The sequence below is a fragment of the Mesitornis unicolor genome, unplaced genomic scaffold (genome assembly GCF_000695765.1).
Source record: "Mesitornis unicolor isolate BGI_N332 unplaced genomic scaffold, ASM69576v1 scaffold959, whole genome shotgun sequence".
NCBI lineage: Eukaryota > Metazoa > Chordata > Aves > Mesitornithiformes > Mesitornithidae > Mesitornis > Mesitornis unicolor.
The window spans coordinates 1-22,476 of record NW_010207783.1 but is presented as its reverse complement, the minus strand read 5'-3'; the positions used below and the strand labels follow the sequence as shown (position 1 = coordinate 22,476).

The 22,476-nt window shown below is 45.7% G+C and overlaps 1 protein-coding gene across 1 annotated transcript; it reads right to left on the bottom strand.

The window, feature by feature from the left end:
• Positions 1 to 1,998: 1,998 nt before the first annotated feature.
• Positions 1,999 to 19,696, bottom strand: GLB1L2 (galactosidase, beta 1-like 2; the record flags this gene model as incomplete). Its single annotated transcript, XM_010192235.1, has 19 exons — positions 1,999 to 2,355; positions 2,830 to 2,946; positions 3,894 to 4,008; positions 5,785 to 5,872; positions 6,660 to 6,738; positions 7,449 to 7,520; positions 7,716 to 7,862; positions 8,267 to 8,373; positions 8,594 to 8,674; positions 9,116 to 9,253; positions 9,530 to 9,614; positions 11,794 to 11,858; positions 14,088 to 14,169; positions 16,777 to 16,869; positions 17,105 to 17,213; positions 17,953 to 18,048; positions 18,340 to 18,408; positions 18,556 to 18,753; positions 19,637 to 19,696. Coding segments are annotated over 19 exons (1,888 nt in total), but the record flags the coding sequence as incomplete, so codon positions are not given.
• Positions 19,697 to 22,476: the final 2,780 nt, after the last annotated feature.

Below are 22,476 nucleotides of genomic sequence, written 5' to 3'. Positions count from 1 at the left end.
ATGAAACTGTTATTTTGCTTCTCAGTGAGAGACACAGGCCCGAGCAATGCAGAAGAGGAACCCGGGTGCTACTGTGTATTGCTTGACTCTGTATTTGAGATTGGCAGACTTGCTGAGGAAGAAATTGAGGTACAGCAAACCCCTTCTCCCCACCTCTGGCCCCTTTAAAAAACAAACAGCAGGACTTAGCTCCCCCTGCACAGTTTTTGTCAAACCTCTGATCAGCCCCCACTGTCCCAGTTCTTTCAGAAAGGTCTGAAGCACAATTTTACCTTTGAATTGAGGGAAAATGTAGTCCTGGAAATAGACTTGGTTATTTTTAGCCCTAACACACAGAACTATTAAAATGCTCTAGATCTGCTTGTTAGTGCAGAAATCTCCCCTGGGACTGACGACATTGTGTATTTCCTAATATTTTACAAAAAAAGGTATTTTTTGTAAGTTATTTTCTCCCACTGTACATCAGAACCATTGGGGGGAAGTTGCATTCTTTAGTTCCCAGTCACAGAAGCCCTGCTGTGTAGCCTTTACAAAAATGTTCCTTTAGATGCACTGGCTGAAGCTGTGCTTGGACAGAGAGCATTCGATGCTGCTGGCCGTGCTGTGGGATGGGCAGCGTTACCTTGTAGTGAAACAGCAGCTCTCTGTGCCCAAGCAGATTTATTACTGTACTGGCCTTCCAAGTTCACTTCAGTCTGCAAATGCTAGAGCAAAAAAGAGACATTTTTAAAGGACTACAAAGGTTTTGTACCATTTAACTGGTTTCCAGTTAACGTCCTCTCCTAGCTGCATGTTTTGGTTCACTAATCTTAATTCCAGTCCCTGCTGGCTTGCAGCCTTCCCTCCTCGGAAGGAAATAACATTCAGAAGAACGCAAAGGATAGGGTCCTGAACACAGCCCTGCACACACGCTCCACTCTCCTCACATTCGGTCACACCAGCCTGGGCCTTTCCAACTCGCCCAGAGGCTGCTGTGGCTCTCGGGAGCAGAGATGTCCACTAAGACCAGCTCTGGCCAGGATGGAGTGTATTACAGCTGCACTGTCTGTTCTCCGTTTTAAACAAACTGTATTGAAATTTGTTAAATAAAATTATGGTTTCTAAGAGCCAGAATACCCTGCAACTCCATTAGCAGAGACAGCATGGTGTTTCTCTCATAGCCTGAATCAGTCTGGTTACTGGAACAGAGAACAGGGGCTGAGCGACTTCTCGGAGATTCGGAACAGATTTGCAGCTTGAATTTGATCTCTTCCTCTCCCCAAAGAGAATTTTTAACTGGTGAGTGAAAAATACATGGCATGTTTTTCCTAAATCCTGCGGTTCTGTTTTGAGGGACAAAAAGAAACCAGGACCCAAGATCCCAGGATTTCACAGCAGGTTTAACTGGAAATATGTGAGATGGGATGTGCTCTCCCATTGCAACCATGTATGCCTGCCCTTAATGTCTATCCCAACCAAAATCTGATCCCTGCTCGTTTTACACGGGGGAATTTCATCTTTAGGTGCTTCACAGTGAGAGCAGGGGTGGAGGGATGACCAGAAGACTTGAATTTGTCCTTTTCTCCTCCTTCGTGGAAGTTCTCATTCCTGCCTGGCCCGAAACACGATGATGTATTGGACAGAGGACAAAACACATTTCACTTTTTAAAACTTGGGTGTTTTTTTTTCCTTTTTGAGAGAGAGAGACAACCTCCATAGTAAAACTTAGTGGGAAAAAAAAGCTCCAATTAAAGTCATTCGACAACCAACTTGGCTTCCAACAAGTGAACAAGTAATGGCCTCTTTGCAGAGTGAGTTGCTAAATTCTGCCCCGAAGCACAACAAAATGGTTTTCCGCACCTGGTTCCTCACATGTTCACCACCTATTTTCTCCCTATCTAATTATAAAAACAAGGAGGCCAGTAGCAACACATTTTTAGAGTCACTGGAGAGCTAAGCCCAGCTTTCAGTTCAGATGGCTTCAGTTCCTTCTCTCTCTCTCCTGCCTCCAGCAGCTTTTTACTCCCTCACAGTCATAAGATCACGAGCAGCCATCCAAGCTGTGGGTCCTCAGTGGTGCAGGCAGATTTGCTTCCGCATCCATCTACGAAACAACGGGCTCTGCTTTCCTTTGGAGCCCTTCTCTCTTCTGCCAAACTTACTGCCAAAGAGCAAATCCTTTACCTGGGTCTAGTGGGAATAAACATGCCCGAGTGCCTGGGCCATCGCGTCCCCAGACATGCAACCAGGAATAGTCAAGATGAACCAGACGTGGGAAAGGAGCTCTCCTCAGTCCACGTACTGGGTCCTTCCTAAATAAGGAATGTCGACAGATTGAATTATCCGTCCTGCAGTGCGCTCTTCAAAAATGACGATCTGCAGAAGAGAGAGGGATATGGAAAGTTCCTTCATACAAAGGCTGAGGCACTTTAACTATTTTTAGGAGGAAAAGGCATACGATCACAGCAGGGGAAGGAAGCATCATTTAAAGAGATGAATCAATGTGAGGCTGAACAGTAACTGCGATTCTTTAGCACCACATGATGCAGAAAATGAACCAGCATCAAATCAGGTTTGTCTTGATTTTGAACTCGATGCAGTGCTTTGAAGGTTTCCTGCCATCCTCATCATGTCTTAATGGTTGTCAGAGCCATATCATCAGCTTTAGAGCAGCACCTTCCCTGATTTTCACAGATCTTAGGAGATAACAGTCTCCTTCCATGCTATTGTGCTGGTTTGCAGGTAGAGACAGGTAATTAACACACTGTTTGTGTCTGGCTCTTTGGGACATGCCTCAGAGCAGGATCTTTAACCATACAAACAAAGAGAAATCCCACCAAAGCCTCTCACCTCGTTGCTCCCTTTCCATAACCAGGGGCCAGGAAGGTAGAGCGTTTCCTGAGGTCCAATTTTCCAGTAGCGGCCCAGGTTCTGACCGTTGACAAACACAACTCCTTTTTCCCAGCCCTAGAATGGGGACAGCACACAGAGTTACTGATGCGGCTGTATTGCCTCGTTAGCATCCCCACGGGGAGCCAAGTCTGCTTTCACACTTGTGTTCTTTCAGGCCACTTTCTGCAGGTTTTCTGCTTGCTTTCCCTGCGCGACTCCCTGGAGCCATGAACATTTAAGTAAGCCCTGTTGAACAGGAGTTATCCTTAATGGACTAATTAAAAGGATAAAGCTTTCCAAAATGTGCCATTCACGATTCATGCTTGTACAGGAAAGTTCATCCTTTTGAACAGACCTATCTTTATTTCTTCCCAAGCACAGAGTATTTCCCCTCACCTACTTCCCAGGTGACAGAAATACTGCGTTGCTACCGACTAGCATAATTTACAACAAAGAAGAAACAGAAAAGTGAGCAGTACAATAATGATTGGCATGAAGCTTGACTCAGGGGAGTGAAACCGGAGGAGGAAGTTAAATAATACTTAATTTCTCATCGTAAATTCTACACAAGAGCAGCAATCTTGCCCAGAAGGAAGAGGTGAACACTAACTTTCATGCCATGTCTACTAAGAAGCGACTCTTTCCATGTCACATTGAGAAGGCAGGGAGAAAACTAGTGCCTCCTTTATTTGCTGTGCCCATTACTCCTCTGCAACTAGGAAAGAAATAGCATTTGTATGTCACTAAAAGAGACTAACTGTTCATTAGCAGCTTTGCAGGGTCAGCATTGCCCACGTTTTCTCATCAGGACCACTACAGGCTGAAAAGCATTACCTGCCAGCTTGGGAAGACTTCTACACCCTCAAAATAATTTGCTTTCTCCAAGATCAGAGGAAGACTCTAAGACTACAGACTGTAAGACTACAGAGTTCAGTCGGAGCTATTACACCAGGGTCTCTCTAACCAGCTTTTTAAGAATCTTGTCAAAGAAAAAATAAGGGGAAAAGACAAAAAGGACTTGCCTGCAGCTTCAAGAAAGTGTCCTGTGGCTGATGCTCTATCCACAGCCTTCCGCGAAAAAAGGCCGGACCGACGAAGTAATCCGGGACTGCGCTCCATCCCGCGAGGTGTCGCAAGCTGTGAGGGAAAGATCGACACAGGTAACGGCAGGGAAGCACCGGGCAGCGCTGACAGACACAGCAGCGGTCTCAGCAGCATCTCAAACCGCTGCAGATGGAGGCGGTTACAACAAGGTTGCTATTTCCTTGCGTGCCTGAAGGTAATATTCTTCATGCTACAAAGGGATGAAGTGTTTATCTCCTGTAAACATTCAAGGCAAGCACCTCGCTGATCTATCCCCTCCACTTAAGATAAGCGCACTGGCAGTACATGCCTCAGTCTTCATTATCCTGTGCTTGCCACATCCCTGATAGGCCAATTTCTGGTACAAGAACAGGATATCTGGGGCTATCACCATCTCTAATACTTCACAGCAACCTAAATATCTCTGCTTTACGTTGGCTGCTGAAGTGCTTATCCTCCTTCAGCTACGACAGTGCCACGGTGCAAGCTTTAAACGTACATGGCTTGCACAGGCTAAAGGGAAACCTGCAGAATTTATAGGAGTCAAAACAGATACTCCTGCCCATGTTCCTATCGAGGAACATGAACACATCCTCGCAAGTCTGCAGTAATTAGGGGCAATCTGGCATTATTTCTTACCTGTGGCAACAATTTGGGAGCAGAGGACAAACAGAAAATAGGGGGGATGTAGAAGTCCCCCAGAAGCCTTGAGTTCCTGTCAGAACAGGTCCCTTCCGACCCTTACAGACTGCATCTCTTGGATGCAGGGAAGTTATTGATCCAGTGACTGCTGCTGAATTATTCAACTAAAAGCCTACAACGACCCCTTTCACAGCACCACACTCTCCTTCCTCCTCCACAGTCACTGGGAGCCGATTGTGTTTCATTGCTGCTGGTCAACTGGCAGCCACTGGCTGTGGTGTTGACCAATATTGCTTTTCTTTGGGCATGGCATTTCACTTGCTTTCATGTTCCTCACTGGAAAAACTCTTCTAAAAGCCTGCAGTCAACAGTTATGTGAGTCATCCCATCAGTAAGTCCTTCAAGTAGCCCCCTGTTAGGATTGTCCTTAGAAATTTCAAAATATAGACCTTTCTTCCTTTCAAAAGCCATCTCAGTTTAACACGGCCTCTCTCCTTTCTACACAGAATGTGGGAGCTGGGATATCTTGGGGAATGCACATGTGTTACTTCTGGTATTAACAACAGAGCTGAAAAGAGTCTCTCTGGATTGTGGCCCGAGTCCATAGGGCATCTGTTACCTTAAATGTCTGCAGAGGTTTTCTGTATCTGCCAACAGCAGCTTCTTGACGTACCCCTGCCAGATTTCTTTTTCAGTTTTTCTTGAATTAACGCAAAATAACTTGAAGAGGGGACGCCATCTGGACTTGTTAATGTACTATTAGTAGCTTCCTAGAATTAATCCATCTCTTGCGAGTTTGAATTACTAAATATATCAGCCATACTGCTAATTTCAAGAAGGACAGCAATTTCTCCAGCGTGTGGGTGTGCTGGGAGCCACCCCTTTGGGTAAGCCACGCTTTTACTTACCTGATCTAACCCTGCTGTACAGGCTGTGAGGAAGTCTTTAAATCCTGCACAGTGGGAACACATTTCACCCCTAAATAATGCTATGGATAAAACAGCACAATTTGCTGCACTATTTCGAGCAAAGGGATCAGCAAGGAACGTGTAAATGCAAAAAATCCACCTGCCTACTTTTACCTTGTGTTGCCTTTCGGATACGTTTAACTGCTACCTGTGAGATTTTGTACTGCTGGTAAACAGTTGGTTTCGAATGAGGAAGAAAACACTTTTTAATCCCACAAACCTTTTCATGAAGCCAGGTTTCATCTCCAAACTGTAAATCTTGAAGTTCCTCAAGGGGGTTTTATTCAAGAAGATGTCACCAATTAAGCCTGCAAGAGCAATGGGGGTAATGAAGAGTTGAAAAACAGCTAAAGCTGATAGATTTTCCTATTTGAATGCGAGGAACAGCAGGAGATGGAAAGCAGCCACATCCTGCAATGGAATTAGAGGCCATATGGTCCCATTGCTCATCCAGATTGAGTGGGGAACATTACTATACTTTGGCCTCTCCACTCTCTTCTTTGCTTCAACTCACCAAGCCGTTAAACACCCTCCAAGCAGAAAACATTGCTGGCACAGGCAGCAGATGGGGTTTTGTGGTTATTGTTGGGTTTTAGATAGCTGTCCATGTATAGATGTTTTTAAAGCCGTGGATCAGTTACTTCCCTAACAGGCACAGCAAAATGTAACGTGGGCAAGCACTGATGTCCGGTGCTGATGCAGTGCTTTTCATCCAAGGATCTTAAGATACCTTAATAAGTAATTTTCCTTTAGCACTCTCTTGTTAGATATTCTCCATGTAGCAGGAAAAGCCTGCGTCCTAATCCAGCCTCCTAATTACAGGACTGCAGCTGGGACTGCCTAAGCAGCACAGAGGCTTTACACACCTCTTCTGCAGTCAAGCACAATTAGTACAGTCACGAGCCTGACTCCGTGAGGCTGTTTTGTATGCTTTGTGCATGCAGTTCCCCACTAAAAATGAAGCCTGGGGGTTTAACCTCTTCCAGCTACACAACTGTGTGTGATAGGCTTGAACTTTTTAGTCAAATCTGCTCCTGTAGTGTTTAAACTCGGAGCACTATCTACGCCAGTTTGAGAACAAAGACCTTAACTTACCTTTCCTCTGTTCGTTCAGTGCCAGGCCATAATTGACGCGACCGCGGTTCTCTACCAAGAGTCTTAGCTGCCTGAATCCCTGTAAAACAAAAAGGAAGAGCATCAGCTGGAGCAGGGCGCAGCATGTGCTGTACCAGCCAAAACCCTGACCCTGAGGTCAGGGGAGGTGGTTAAGAGGGGAGGTGGCACCAATGCCTTTGGCAGTTGCCATTTATGTGTTTACTTTTAAGTTCTGGGTGGTTACAGAACAGTGTCCCCTATCTTTCAGCTATAAATAATGATGCCACTGAGGAATTTTCAGCCTAAAAGTTCTCTTTTCCTTTTTCTGTTGAATTTTTAAATACCATTTTGATGCCACCCACAGAGCCAGGAATGGAGTCTGACATAGTGTGGAGGCTTATGTCATATAGCTCTCCTGTAAGAACAACTAGTATAGGCAAAAGCTTCTTAAAACCTGCTTTTTGCTAAGAAGAAACCTAGAGGGACTCGATCTGCAGGGTACTGGTACTCCATGTGTGCAGTTTGTGGGTGCAGCAGGAAGGCTGGCAAATTTTGTGCAGCAAGGACTACAATGACTTGAATTTTCTCCATGGAGAAGTATCCAAAAACCACTTCTCAATCACAGATAGCAACTTGGCAGTGAAATCACACTGTATTTCACTAGTGAAATAGTGTCTGGTTGGGGTATAACAACTGTTTGCTGTGTCAGGCCTTGAGAGCGATGCCTTTTTAGAGGTCTTGGTTCTGTTATCCACATACTATTGCTGTGAGCAGTCTCCAGTTGCTTACCTGTCCTTCAGGAAGGGAGAGCTCCACCGTGTTGTAGTCCAGCTCACCAACATACATGGTGTTAACAAACACCTGCAGAACAGAGCACAGGAGAGCAGCTTCTCATCAATTACATTATAATCATGGTGCATAGGATACTGAAGTTGTATTTGGGGAGGAAATGCAACTAGAATCCAGCATCCGTAACTGCGTCGCTGAATCAGCTGTACCTAAGTCCCATCATCCCATTACATCTGACTGAAGTTATTCACAGTCTCCGCTCCTTACCTGTGCTCGGTCACGGATGTGGTCCCTTGAATGCAGCTGACCACCACCAAATATGACAGTCTCGTAGAGCACGTATCCGTATGACTGCCCACTGCTATCATTTACATGCAGATTCTCCATGTTAACGGGAAGCTCTGACTTAATGGGCTGCAAAGGAGAAAGACATTAAACAGCAGAAGTGGCCTCTCAGCATTGACAGGCCACGTAGGGGCAATTCATTTAAGATAGGTGTTCACTCTGCTGCAGGTTACATTTACCCTGTAAGCTCCAGAGGCCTGTCCCAACCTGAATTACCTTGTGGCTCTATGAAAGCTACAGCAATGAAGATAAGGTACCAGAAAAGGGAGCCAAGGACTTGCAAAACTGGAATTCCAGGAGAACAGAAGTAGCAGTAAAAAAGGGGAGATACAAGATTTGCCTCCTTTCCATATACTTAACAGAACATTTCCAACCTTATCCTCATGGGCTAACAAGCCAGTGCACTAATGACCTTTTCCACCTAAGAAGTGATGCCTTTTAGTTCTGAGATGCATTAAAATTGGTGGAACTACCTGTAAAAGAGATGGTAACACGTCCCAGAGAGAGATATATTGATGCAACAGGATTGCACCATAGGATGCCTTGCTTTCAATCATGGGAGGGAGAGGAAGAGGCTGGCCTGTGGTGCAAAAAGAGAAAGATGGAAGAACTACTTCAGATGCAAAAAGCCAACACAGATTTAAGGTCCTTTCAGACCTCCTTTGGTCCTCCCTCCCAAAAAGCACCCAGCCAGACTATCAACTGGAGCCACAGGGCTGCAGCAGAAGGGTCAGTTTAAACAAGTCTCTGATTTAATACAGTAGGTAGGACAGTATTTTGGTTCTTGGGTTTATAATTACCAATAATCATGCTGAAGAGTTGTCGGAGCTTGAAAAATTTGGATGTATAATCTCCAGCTTCTGTCAGCACAGCATCATAATCTGAAAAAGCAGCACATCTGTTTTAAAGAATATACAGCAGCTCTGGGGCAGCCTTCATGTCATCAAGGAAGTAAAAGCCCAAGACAGTTTTCTTGGCACTGTCTGTATTACGGAAACCTGTATACTTTTATCACTGTGAATGTAGCTAGACAGCCACAGAGTTGCTTAATTTGGAGCTCACCGAGCAGCAGAATAGTTTGGGAGATCTAACTGGAGTGTGTCCAGAATTTCACACACGATAAAGTCAACAATTAACAATTTTAACAACGGGCTGTTGTGATGAAAAGAGCTTTATGGTACAATTTGACTTAGTGAAATTAAAACCAGGATGCTATCCTGGATCACCATCTTTCCCTGGAAAGAAGACCCAATGTGGAGACAACATGAAGCCAAGTCTGAAGGGCAGTGAGCGTGTGGGCAAGAGAGTGGAAGAAAACTCACCGTAGCTGGTGACATCTGCCTTGTATTCATCAGCCGCCAGAGCGCCGTTCATGAAGCCAAAGTTGGTGCCTCCGTGGAACATGTAGAGATTGATGGATGCTCCTGATTTGAGGATGCTTGCTACGGTGTTCACCATTTCTGTAAAGGAAGGCCACAGACCAAGAAGCTAGGCTAACGCTCGTCCAGTAATGCAAAGCAGACACAAACATTCTGCTCCTTGGCAGTCAGTCACGCCTGTGTAACCACAGTCATTTGTACTGTGATTTGTATTTTGCCCTAAGGGCAGCACCTCTATTGATATATTGGTACATATTAATACGTTCAAATATACCTCTCCTATCGGGGAAAAAGGGTAAAGCCCATGTACTCGAGCAGGAATTTCGCTTTCAAGCAAGACAAGAACATGGTGCTCACCGTCTGCGTCAAAGACATAGTGGGGGCCTCCCCAGTTATCAAACCATCCGGTCCAGTACTCCATCACCATCTTTGGCTGATCTCTCTGGACCAAAACACAAACAAGGAGTTAACACGGAGACAGAGCAGTCTTGAGCTCATCCCTGTTTTCTAGAAAAGCGTTGTTCAAATGCAGTTTGGCGACGTGGTTTGCAAGAGTGTTTTCTTCTCAAGCTGGCATAAAATAAAGCAGCCAAGGAGCTCTGAATAAATGAGGAACAAGACAACTTGGGCCAGCAATGCCCAAAACAGGCAAGCAAAGCACAAAGCAAAGCTAGGCACGAAGCAAAAACCACAGCACACTATATTTGGATACTGTTGTTTGGTCGAACTGCAACAAGACGGCAAACCGACTGCCACTGTTTAGCTTCTGCTAGAAATACACATTTATAAATGTCTGCTTATTAGCTACGCCACTGCCAGCTGAGATTTGCAGGTGCGCTGCAGCCAAAGCTTGCCAAGGTAGGAACAGCAGACCTTAGCAGCTTAATGCCTTTTTAATGCTGCATATGGCGTTGGCAGGAAAGAATTAGCCTTTGCAGGAATTAGGTCTTCATTAAAAAAAGCTCTGCACACAAAGCAATTGCTTCCTATTTGTCACCGCTTGCCAGCTCCCTCAGCTCCTGTACAAATCCACCCTGCCCCATCATACCGGACGGGACACGAGTGCTCAGCCTGGCTGGCACTGCCTCCTCATGGTATTTATTTCTAGTCAAGGCAATTTTGCCCTTCATTTGATAGGGGCTTTATCTGATGCCACACGAAATGGCCAAGGTAAGTGGCATTAAAGAAACTCGTGTTTCATTAGGAGAAAACAACCGCAGGTGCCTGTAATACTCTAATTGTCCCAGGCTCAGTGCAGCTCTTGGAAATATGTTTAATCAATCCGTCCCCAGTAAAGTAGTCAAAGAAGGAGTTTTATCACCCTCTGCAATAAAAGACTGCAAGATAACAGCTTCATAATCTTTACAAATACGAATTACAGCCTTCCTATCTTGTAATTAGTAAGTGTGGCAAAGGAGGAGCTGCTCTTATTGGGCCATGCTGCATTCAGTTGGTGGGGAATGTGCCGCCTTGTATTCATTTGTAGGGCTTGGGGAATTTTGTAGAACCTAGGGAAGGTGAAAGCACACGCAGCAGAGCCTCTTTAGCCTGTACAGGAAAAGAAATCAACTTAAAGCAGTAGGATTCAGCGTTCACCACGCCAGCAGCAAGGGTTCCCTCCACAGCCCAGGCACAAGCCAAGGGAAGGGATCAGAAGAGAATCGATCACGGCCAGGGGCAGATGTCAGATGTTCACATCTTTCCAGGCTGACAGCTGGAGCAAGCAGAGCCACAGGGCAAGGAGAGGACAGAGGATGCAAAGAGAGAAAGAACCTGTCACCAAAGACCAAAACTTGTTATTCCCTCACTGCTCCCTCACCACACAATCAAGGTATTTTTTGCATCAAGTGTTCATTAGGCAATTCCCTGCCCCTGGTTCACATCTCTGACAGCACAGGGGGTTAGAGATGCTCAAGTGACACATTAAATACGAGTGTTTTCCTGCAGTGAGCACTGTTAAAATGTCTGGTAGGCTGGGCTGCAGAGAAGGCCTGGGACTGCGCTTTGTGAAGTTACTGTGGAAAAGTATCAGAAATCAAAGTGTTCCTCTGAGCAGTTCTGCTGCAGAAACAGGACCAAGTGCACAGTGGAGCCAATCCTCTCTTCTGCACAGCATGCCATTAATACAACTTCACATATTTACACTGAATATGAGGTATTGGAGATGACTGAAACACCTATCACAGTGTACCTGAAAGAACTGCGTTTGAAAGCTGTAGTTTTCAAACATGCTCTCGATGGCATCCACAGCATCAAGGTAAAGAGAGTTTGGGAAAAAGATGATTGAACTTCCAAGAAAGAGGCCTGACAATTGCAAAGCAGGATGCTACTGGGTATCAACACTTGAAAGTGTGAAGAAATCTAATCCCTAACAGCTAAACACAGGCCACAGCTGAAGGCAAAGCCTTTAAGAAGGTGCTGGACAACAGCATACTTAAAACCTCCTTCACTTTCTAGAGAAACCATCACTGATTCCAGAAGGATTTGGCCTAATGAGAAGGAAGGCCAAACATTCGTTCAAAAAAAAGCCCCAAGCCAACACATGAAACCAAAACCAACTATCGGTGCTTCATTTCTAATGCCGTCCTGGAAAATCTAGATGAAGGTTTTCTGCATCTTACCTGTACCGTGTCCAGATATTTCAGTAGCCCAGGTTCCAGCTTCTGAAAGTTAACAGTGGCCAGTGCTATTGGGAAAAGAAAAAGCTTTTATTAATTTAGACATGTAGAAAACGCCATGGGGACCGACTCCTCAGGCATCAGCCCAGCACAAGCTCAGAGGGAACTGGAACATCTTTTGAAGCACCAATACGACCTCCTTGGAAATTTCCCATCAAAGTCTTCACTCAGTATGCAGAATCTAACAGGACTGCAGCACACAGTGGAATACTTGCAGGCCATCTTTTTAGCTCTACTATTCAGAGATACTAGAAAGAGAGAGCATCAGAGCAGCTCATGGGGTGTCACAAGCTTTAATTAGAGGCTACAAAGCATCTGGAGATCCTCAGATAAAAGGCACCAAATAAAGGCAAACTTAATATTAGAAAGTCATATCTGGATGCCACGCTGATCTCCCAGGCTTTACCTGCAGGAACTGCTACCCAGGCAATATCTTACAGCTTGTCATGTCTGTGGGGGTGGGTGAGAGAAACCGCAGAACAAGGGAACCAGAGAGAAATTGAAATTATCTGACTGATCTATGCCTCTGCCCTGTGCAGCAACCAGTCTGTGTGTGCTGCATGGATAGCAAAAATCACTGCATGGCCTTCGAGCACGGGAGCAGGAAGAGCTGTCTGCAGGAGCTGGTGCTTTAGAAGACACTAATCTGGTGTCAGCGTCCCAGCCCCTGGCACACGTTTCAACCATCTTTGTACTTTTCGAGCCAAGAAACTTGGAAAATGCAAGAGCAGTGATATGATTCTGTATTAAAACCTGACTCCTTACAAGTATCTGGTATCAAATCCAGCCCCAGTTGTGTCAGACAGAGCACTTCAAACAGGGTATTTACAGAAGCAAAAGCTCGCTTCTCGCTATTTATACCTCGATTTTAATAGGCTGACCTCTGCAGTGTGCTGAGCTGAAGAATTTGGCACAGGCAAACCTGGTGGGAGAACAGAATAAACGATTTCCTTCTCATCCTCTGAAAATGTGCTGCAACAAGGGCTACAATGCTGTATAACCCAGCCTCACTGCTCCTGGCATTAACAGGAACATACAAATGCTTCTTTGAAAGAAATCAGTACACAACTGATGAACAGAATGAACAAAATCACATCAGTTTTCAACTCCAGCACGGAGTCTTCTCTGTTTTGTTATGTGTTTCTACAGTGGATTTTGTTCTGCCACCTTCCTGTTGTACCACTTTGAGCCCGACTTCTTCCATGCATCTGACTGCTTGACATGTTGACTCTAATGAGCAGACTGCTGTGACATGGAAAGAGGCAAATTGGTATCAAAGAGCTCTCAGCACGCAAGGTGCTGGAAAAGACAACTCCAAACACCAGCGAGCGCTGAGGCAGTCAACATTCCCACAGAGGATGGGGAGGGATAGAGAGGGATTTCCACACCAGCCCTTCTGCACGGCAATCTGGCAGGGCTACAGTGACTCTGTGTGGTCAAGGCTGAAAACTGCTGCACACCAGAAACCATACAACTGAGGAGAGCACCACACTGGTGAAGGCCCCTGCGCTTCAGAGTTGCCGAGTGTGTCCCTCCCATGCTGTCAAATAAAATCAACAGGAGGAAAAAAACCAAAAGGAGAGAAAAGTCTTTCCCTTTAATCATCTCCATGCCTGAGATGAGAAAGTTAACAGTATTTATGACTGAGTGATGACAGGAGCGCTCACAAACTAAACTCTTCATTCAGGAAAGCAATTACTACTCAGGCAGGCAACTGGCAGAAACACAGGAGAGACCAGAGGCCAAGTAGGTAGTAAATCTCAGCTGAGAATCAGTATCACGCTGTGCCCCAAACAGCCAGATTTAGGGCACAGTGAAACTCAAACAGCTGTACCTCCATTTCCTCACAGTGAAAAGCAGGCAGGGTGCTAAGCAGCGTTTTTAAACATTTAGGAGAATTACACTTTTTAAAAGGGAAAGGGCAAACGCACATCCTTTCGCATTATGCCCACCCGATGCCCTCCTTCGCCTGCCTACCAAAGGCTGCACACCCCAGAGCAAGCTCGCTGGGAAGATGGGGCTGCCCCACAAACCACTGCTGACCTTACACCGTGTTACAGTGCAGAATCAAGGCTTTGATGCATTACTTTCCTCTCCTTTTAATTGCACACCAGATACCTTAATAATAAGTTATTACTAGTAGTAATTGCTGAGGTACTTGTTTAATGTAGCCTCCTGCTCTCATTCAAAGGCTGCCCCAAAGAACAGTCTTACCGTGCTCTCCCACAAGCACTTACCTCCCTCCACTAAGCCAAAGGACAGCCCATTCTTGTTGTCCGAGGTCATTAACAGTTCCACAATCCCTCTGTTTAGCAAGGCCTAAATTAAAAAAAGAGGAAAAACCATTGTGTTAACAGCCTGAGGTTAGTATTTGTCAGGATATTAAAGCATTAAAGTGCATTATCACCTTCTCAAGACAGCTTGAAACTGGTAGTGACTTGGTAAGAAGTATCATTCCTGCGACATCTCCTCCTGAAGCATCCCTACCTACTTTTTCCAGCTTAAAGACAACTAAAACCAACTTGTTTTGTTTTAGAAAGCTGGATCCATTTCTCACTGATGCATCAAACTTCAGGAGATCCGTTTAATAAACAGCCTCACTGCTTTCCATCGAAAGAGGGCTTCAGGTGGAGGAAGAAAAAGAAAAGCAACTCACCCTTCCTGCCTAGCAATGGGAGCTGAAAGGAGAAAATAGGTGGTTTGCCAGTGAATGCCAGCACAGGACAGCTCAGGTACCTATGTTCTCTGAATGAATTTACTGGTTCTTCAATACCACAGCACGGTATGAAACAGGACTCTAAGGTTTTTAAAATACATATGCACACACAGGGTTCTTCTCATTAGGAGTTTTTCTCTTACAGATGTGGTTAGGCAATCACATTGGAAGTCACTCCTTCACCTTCAAGGAGCTTTGAAAACAAGCCTTCCATCTCTTAATTCTACATTACTAACTGTAAAATGGGGAGAAAGACACAGGAGTGTGACCCATGCCATGTACCACCCAGTTAACGTGTGCTGTGTGTTTAAAGCAGCCTTTGCATACCGCACATACCTACATGCCCTGAGCACCCAGACTTTAGCATCACACAAGGTCTACACTGGAGAAGCATTACAATGCAGAGTTTAAAGACAGACCCAATTCAGAGTTAAGGCAGCCTGGTTACTTGCTTCCTTTCAAATACAAGCATAAAATGGAGAAACAGCAGAGAGCTGCCACGCATTGAAATGCGTTACAGGATTTCAGGGTGCAGCAGAGAAACCAGGAATAGAAACGGCATCTGAGGCAGCCCCAGGTGTGTGCTCTGCTAATCCCAGCTCACGTACAGTGTGACACAGCACCCTTTCGTGGCCTAAACGTATTGGGAGGTAAAGGCACTGCACCTAAAATGGGAGATAAGGACCCGGATTTGAGGTTTTGTGAGAGTTGCTGGGGGTTTTTAACAGGCATATTAATTCCAGGAAGGTTGCAACATTATTTTGTATGCTAGATGCAGAGATGAATTCAGCAACTTGCCACATTCAAAGCTCAAGGCCCAAACCAGAACAAGGATTATGAGCTCCACCTCTCATTAGATCCCACTCCAACCAAAAAGGAAGCCCTGCAAATCCTGCTTTCCCACATTTTCATCTTTAACCACTATAATACACTTCCTCAGATGTAAATCGCACAGAATACCAGAATATGATGAAACAGCGCTGCAGAAATACACTCACGGGCCTGGCAAGGAAGCATTATCTGTTCTGACAAGTCTGTGAAACATCACAGGCTCTTTCATCACTGCGATACGGAAAAGCAAGCACCGAGTCTGCACGCTGTTCAGACACAACAGAGTCTCTGTGCCCCACTCGTTTAGGGCTCTGAAAGCCATTTGCTTGCCACTGGTAGAACACAGGGAGGGAAACTATGTAGATAAAACAGACAGTTTTGACATTATCAGTTCAGACTGCCAAGTCCTTAACTTGTTTTTATGTACGCTTCACATTGAACCTTCTAAACAATGTTAAATCACTCCACAAGATGGAGTTAGCGCAGGAGCAAGCACCGCTCTAAGCAGATTAGGGCTCCTGCCACACGATTTCTTTGGTTGTAGAGCCTCTGTACACCTGGAGCAACAGGACAACCTGGGCCAGAGCTAACCTCAGGGTGCTCAGGGTGAAGCTGGGGTACCCAGAAAGTCTCAGAAGGATCTGATAATGCTGTAGCAGAAAAACATACACTTCATAGCATGTGCACGCCACCGGATGGGTAACCTCTCTCACGTGCAGCAACGTTTTTGAGCGTTCAGTGAGAAGAAATTCAACAAGAAACTTTGTAAGGCACACTGTGGATCTTGTTAACTGTCTGCTTTGCAATGGTGCTGGGGGCAAACGAACAGGTCAGGCTCGTGCCAAATGCACTGGGATAACCCGGCCTCCTTGAGCACCAGCCAACTCTTTATCACTCAGTTCAGAGGCAGGAGCCAGGGCACGCTCTTGTCTCTGACAAAGGTAAGGGAGGCTTAGGCAAATTAACCTGCCTGATGCTGAGCTCCACATTACCCAAGTTTAGGAGTTTGCTGGTGGCTTCCTTCCTCCCAGGAAGTTCAACAGAGACAAAGAGAAAGCTTTCTCTAATGTCATCTAAGCAAAGCAAAACAGGACCAGCAGGAGATACCTTCTTCAAGGCCAGCTATGTATGACAAACACTCCCCCATTTCCCCATCATCCTGTTCTCTGGAAAAGGTAAGAACACAGACACATCAGTATTGAGAGGGTCATATGCCACTTCAGGAAGAAACGTCAAGGGAAATGCAGCTGGGTTATGCACTGAAGCTTTCAAGGGTTTCTGAAGCCATATTCAAAAGTTATTCAGAAGAAAGAAAATACTGTAAGGAAGGTGGTTTATGAGAGATTCACCGCAGAAACAAGTAAATGTGTCAACATTACCATTTTAACATAGGTCATGTAGTTTGGGTCTTTGGCGTAGGAACCGTATTCATTCTCCACTTGCACTGCAATGATGGGACCTCCTTTCTTGTACTGTTAGGAACAAGAAGGAGAAGCTGTTCACCATGATTTCTGATCAGAGGGACCAAAATCACAGCAGCCCTGGCTTGCAGGAAAGATGCATGAGTCTCCAGTGGACCCTCTCATCCTCCCAAAGTCTATGCATAACCAAAGGGTGATGCCTCAACCCACTGCCGTCGCACACAGCTCACACTCAGCTGTGCAGACAGGCCCCACTTGAGGACAGAGGGTGATGGATGGTACTTGCCTGAAGAGGGACAACAATGGGCATCAGATGATCGAAATAGGCATCCACAGCCTCTGTGAAGCCCTTGTACGTTGTCCTCAGTTGCATCTCTGGGTCTCGCAGGAGCCAACTATGAGAAAAGCAGCAAACAGAACCTTTTAGTGTCAAGACTGCCTGAGGTACCACCACCCACCGACACCAAGTCACGTCTGGGCAGGAATCGTTGATCTTTCACTCTACAAACAAGTGCTCCCTCATAAAACCCCAATCATCGCTCAACCCAAAACTTCCGATAATTGTTCCCATAGTTTCTACTGCTGATTTACAAGACTGATCCCAAAGGCATGCTAAAAATTGAAAAGGATAAAAGAAAGAAGCCCTAAATTTTGTCAAGTGTCTCCACTGAGGTTTATGCTCTGTGAAGGTAAGGAAAACAAGCGGTACGTAACCTGGCACTGGTTCCACTGGGATCTGGTAACCAGGCAAGGCGCAATGCTGATGTATTCAACTCAGCTTTCAGAGCCTCTTACCAACAAGCTCTGTGCTTCAGCAGAAAATGCAGCAGGAGGTTGAAAAAGTTATGGGTCTTTACTACTGCCAGCCATGTAGTATGTATGTTCTAGCAGGACTTTTAAAATGGACCTCAGATGAATCAAATTTTTCCATCAAGCTGCAAATACTATTCATATTAGACAGTCAAGTAACATAATGGGTGTTCACCTGCTTTGGGGACACGGGAAAGAAATATTCCCACCTAACAGCCAGCCATTCAGAATCACTGGAGGAGGCTCAACTGTATGATCAGAGGTCTTGGTGATTTTTGCCACAGTCCCAAATGGTTGCCTTAGATGAACGATTTACACACTTACCTGGGCAGACCACCAAGGTCCCATTCAGAGCAGATGTAAGGTCCAGGACGCAGAATCACCCACAGTCCATTTTTAGCTGCCAGTGAAAGGAAGGCCCTAGAGATCCAGAAACGTAATTACTGTCTGACTGCAGAATCCCTACTCCGTGTGCTCCCAATACACCAACCACCGCAAAATTTAGGTACCAGACAAGAATTGCTTGCTAAAGCAACTATACTGGATTGGTACTAAACCAGAAAGCAGCAGAGGAAATTAGATTCTCCTGTGCCTGACCAAGGTACAGGCTTCGCTTCAGAAGATGGAAAGGACATTTTCATCCAGAACTGACATGCACACCCTCCCCTCCAAACAGGAGTATTGAATAATAGAGCTGTCTGTACCACATACTCGAGATCCAGGTTTCGACTGAAGTCAAACTTCCCTCTTTCTTGTTCATGGAGGTTCCATGGCACGTACCTGAAATGCAGAGTTAGGGCAGCGTGGCTTTTCTCATCGTAACAAGGACAGAAAGGCACTGGTATGGCCCACTGGAATGAATGACAAAGTTCCACCAACTGCTGTGGAAAAGGGGAGAGGCTGCAAGGTAGATGTACAGACACTTACGTGGTGAGGGTGTTTAAGCCACATGCTTTCATCTTAAGCATTCGGTCTTCCCAGTATTCCCTGGGGACTCGGAAGTAGTGCATTGACCCTCCAAAGATGCGGAAAGGCATCCCTTCCAGGAGGAACTGCGAGTTTGCTGTCTGCAAGCCTAGGGTCCGACCCCATAACCGCAGAGGGATCAGCTCACTCCAGTTAAACCTAGAAGAGAGACACACGTCAGCATCCAGTCTCCACTAAAGATGACATACACTGGGTAATTTCCAGATCCTTGTTCCAACAGCAGCCACGTTTCAGTACTGAATGTCCTGTGGTCTCTGAGACCTTCCAGCTCAACACATGGTAAAAATAAAGACCCCTCACCTATTCACTGTGAACCTTTTCCGTAATTTAAAGAAAACTCCTGGGCTACATTGATCACTCAGGAAAGATAAGGTCTGTTATCATCACAAACTTACCTCTGCCCGCATTACTGCTCATATTAACTCCTTAATATGTTATTTGCCAAAAGAACCAGAGCAAAGGAGATACCAGGTCCCAAAGCACTTACCAGCATCAATACTCATGCCATCACAGGCTCCATTTGAGTCGGTTCCTGCATGCAAGAAACTACTTCCTATTGACTTACACGGCTCCCCAGCTCATTTTGGCTGAACCAAGAAGACATTTTATCAGCCAGTCCAGACCCAAAGCACTTGCACCGCCTCCATCAGCCCATCCCTGTTGCACAGCTCTGAATACACAAAAGAGTTGGACAACAGCAGCTTGTTCCTCTGCGCCGTTATCGCAGCCAGATGCGAGGAATGAATTCCCGTCTCAAGAAAGCAAGTGGCCCACACATTGGAGAGAAATGTCACATTTGGAGAGGAGGGAAATACTCAAGCCTCCAGCTGTTTTCTATGCTATGTCTAGAGCGGGTATTAGCAGAGGATGAGGACTTCTCAGAACTCACAGCTTACAGGGATTGCTAACCAGGAGCCTGCAGTGATCACCTCTCCTCCAGCACAAGACAAGGAGACTACAGGGAGCTAAATCTAAGACTTGCAGGACACTGCACGGGCTGGCTGGCAAGCACAGAGGGTACCTGTGTAGCACAGCATTCTCACAGGGCTCTGAAACAACCGGCAGCAGGCATGGGAAATACCTGGAAAAGGAAGTCCAGATTAGATAGCCACTGCCTCAGTCAACGAGCACTCACGTGCATTTGCTGTCAGAAGATGGTGCAGTAATTGCAGAGCTTTTATGAAAGTGGTGCAGCTAAAAGTAGGAGAAATAAACACAAAACACCTAACTGCCATGTTTAAAAGGTGGCTGGCTGAGAAGGAACGGGATCAAAACTGCTCATCTACACAAGAAACTATGGACAGCATAGTTTGTACTATGTACAGCAGGAGAATGAGGACGTGAGGCTAGGAAATGGCAGCATTGCTCCCAAGGAATTACTGCGAGGTTTTCCAGCAGAGGAGGTGGTTCTCAATCCATATCCTATGGCCACCTGCCCCTCTATTCTGCTAGAACTACATCTTGCACAGAATATAACTTTTGCAGATCAGATCCTAAAACAGCAGCTACTTCTATTGCTTGGTGGCAAGCCTGAGGCAGAAAGCTCAAAGGGGTCTGGAGATGCAAAACTCCAGTTTTTAAAGATTAAGTTGGAAAATAGCAAAGTTTCTGATTAGTTTCTGAACTCAGTAAAGCCCTGGATGAGCACACAACACTGCTGCTGACTGCCACTGGTGCCAGAATGAAGGCTGTACTTGGGAAGCATATGTAGCTGGATAAAAATAAACAAATCACTTAAGCTCATCTTCTTAATCCTGAGCATAACTTAGCTGGCAACTTCCCACCAAGTTTCCTACCTTCAAACTCCCTGGCTCCAGTGCTTTTTTCTTACCCAGGAAGGCTGGTAGGAAGCCCGCAGACTCCCAGTATTTTATACAGATTACCCAGGACGTCCTGAAACCCACATCTCTCGCTAGGATCTGTTCAAGTGACTTCTGAAAGCACTTCTGTGACTCAGCAGAGCTTCATCCGGTTACCCTGAGCCAGATCTCCACAGCTCAAAGTCCACCTGGGCTCTGTGCTACCTCTGGAGAACAACCTGTAGCTCCCAGTAGGTATTTTTTCTCACTTCTATAATGACAACAGAGGTTGCAAAGAATCTTTTTCCTGTCCTTTTGCTAAAGGTTACTGGCCTGCTTTGCTTCTCTGTAGCCATTTCCTCCCTGCTTTAGGGAAGTCTCTTTTTTTGCAGAAAAATAGCATTAGTTTACCCAGCTCCCCCAGGACAGATATTTTGAAACTGGGCTGGAAAGGTTATTCCTTAACAAAACAACCTGCTTTTATAAGGTGTAAGTTGAAGTGCAAACCACTCCAAGCGGAACAGGGAAGTCGCAGTTAACTGCTAAACCAGAGAGCTACAGTAAGGCATTCATGCCTTGAAAACAAAAACCCAGCTGAAGTCCTCTCTGCATGAGATTAGAGATCTAGCTTCGATGTTGGTTTACCACATACCCAGAACGGCTGGGAGAAAAAGCTAACAGAAAAGTCAAAACAGGGGAAAAAGCACGGAGACCATTAGCTTGCTTTGCCACTACTAAAGGACACGCTTCAGAGGACGAGGGACTTTACAGTTAATCCCTAAGCCCTACTTAGAGTTGCCTCAGAGGGCTTTGCTGTTTATTCTGGGCTTCCTCGGCCAGGGAAAAGTGAAAGCTTTGAGTTGCCTTCACTCATGACTTGCTGTCCTGCAGCAAGCGAGGTCCTGCCTTGGTCAGCCAAGCCCCGGGTGCCCCTTCAGCGTGGCTGGGATAATGATCGCTGCGTTTTGAGGACAGTTGATTCTCAGGTGGCCTGGGCCATGGGGAAAAAACACTGAGTACCAATGGCTACGGTGTTTTATAGACACACTCCTACAGATAACAGACTAATATGCTTTTATCAGGTATCAGTTTGCAATAATCCTCTGCTAAGAACGTATGTGGCACAAACCCAAGACCAGCTGTAAAAGAATTTTGCTTCTAATTAAGCAATGATTTAACAAGGCTTTTCTGTAGCCTTGAGGACCAAGTAACTTCCTACGAGGAATTTAAGAACCCATTATAAAATATCCAAGCTATAAAAAGGATCTGAGTGGTAATAAATCACTCCATCTTCCTTTGTCTGAATATTATCTCCAGCACTTTGCTGTCAGGGACTGAAGAGCTGCTGTCACCTGGCCCAGAGAAGCTACTGTGCAGAGATCTGGCTATACAAGACACACTCCTGCAAAAAAGAGCATCATCCCCAAAATGAACGTGATCTAAACCACATGAGATTTAAGCCAGAACCCTGAATAACTTCTTGTTACTACAGGTGGGCTACAGAGGAACAGGTATTGGCCTGGAGCATACAAATGGGACCAGAAGTGGTTCACCGTGTTGTGAAAGGGGATGAGGACACCACCGCACGCTGCAGCCCAGGTCCGTGGGTACCACATCGCTCAGCCCGCGCTGCCACTGGCGATGCCGGGATTCAGAAGGGAAAGGACCAGAGCAGGAACAGGCTGGGGCGAGAGGGAAACAAGGCTCTGGTGCGAGCACGTCAGAGGCACCCGTGGTAGCTCCAGAGATGGGTTAGATCTGATGGAGCGATTGATTTGCAAACGTGCATCATCCATCAGAGCTGCGATGATGTAAAGCCTTACGGGAGCCAGGGTCGGTGGGGATAGCATTAGCCTAACGTAGAATCTTGATTTATAGCGCTGGCAATTGGTCTTTCTTTATCCATTACTTTTTATGATAGATAAGAAGTTGGGTTTATTACATGCAACATTTATTTAAAGCTTTTAAATCATCTCTGCATGGAGGCAGCGTTACTCTCCCCGGTCCTTCCCACGCTCCCGTCCTGCTGGAGGCACGCTCTCCCTCAGTGACTGATGGGGAG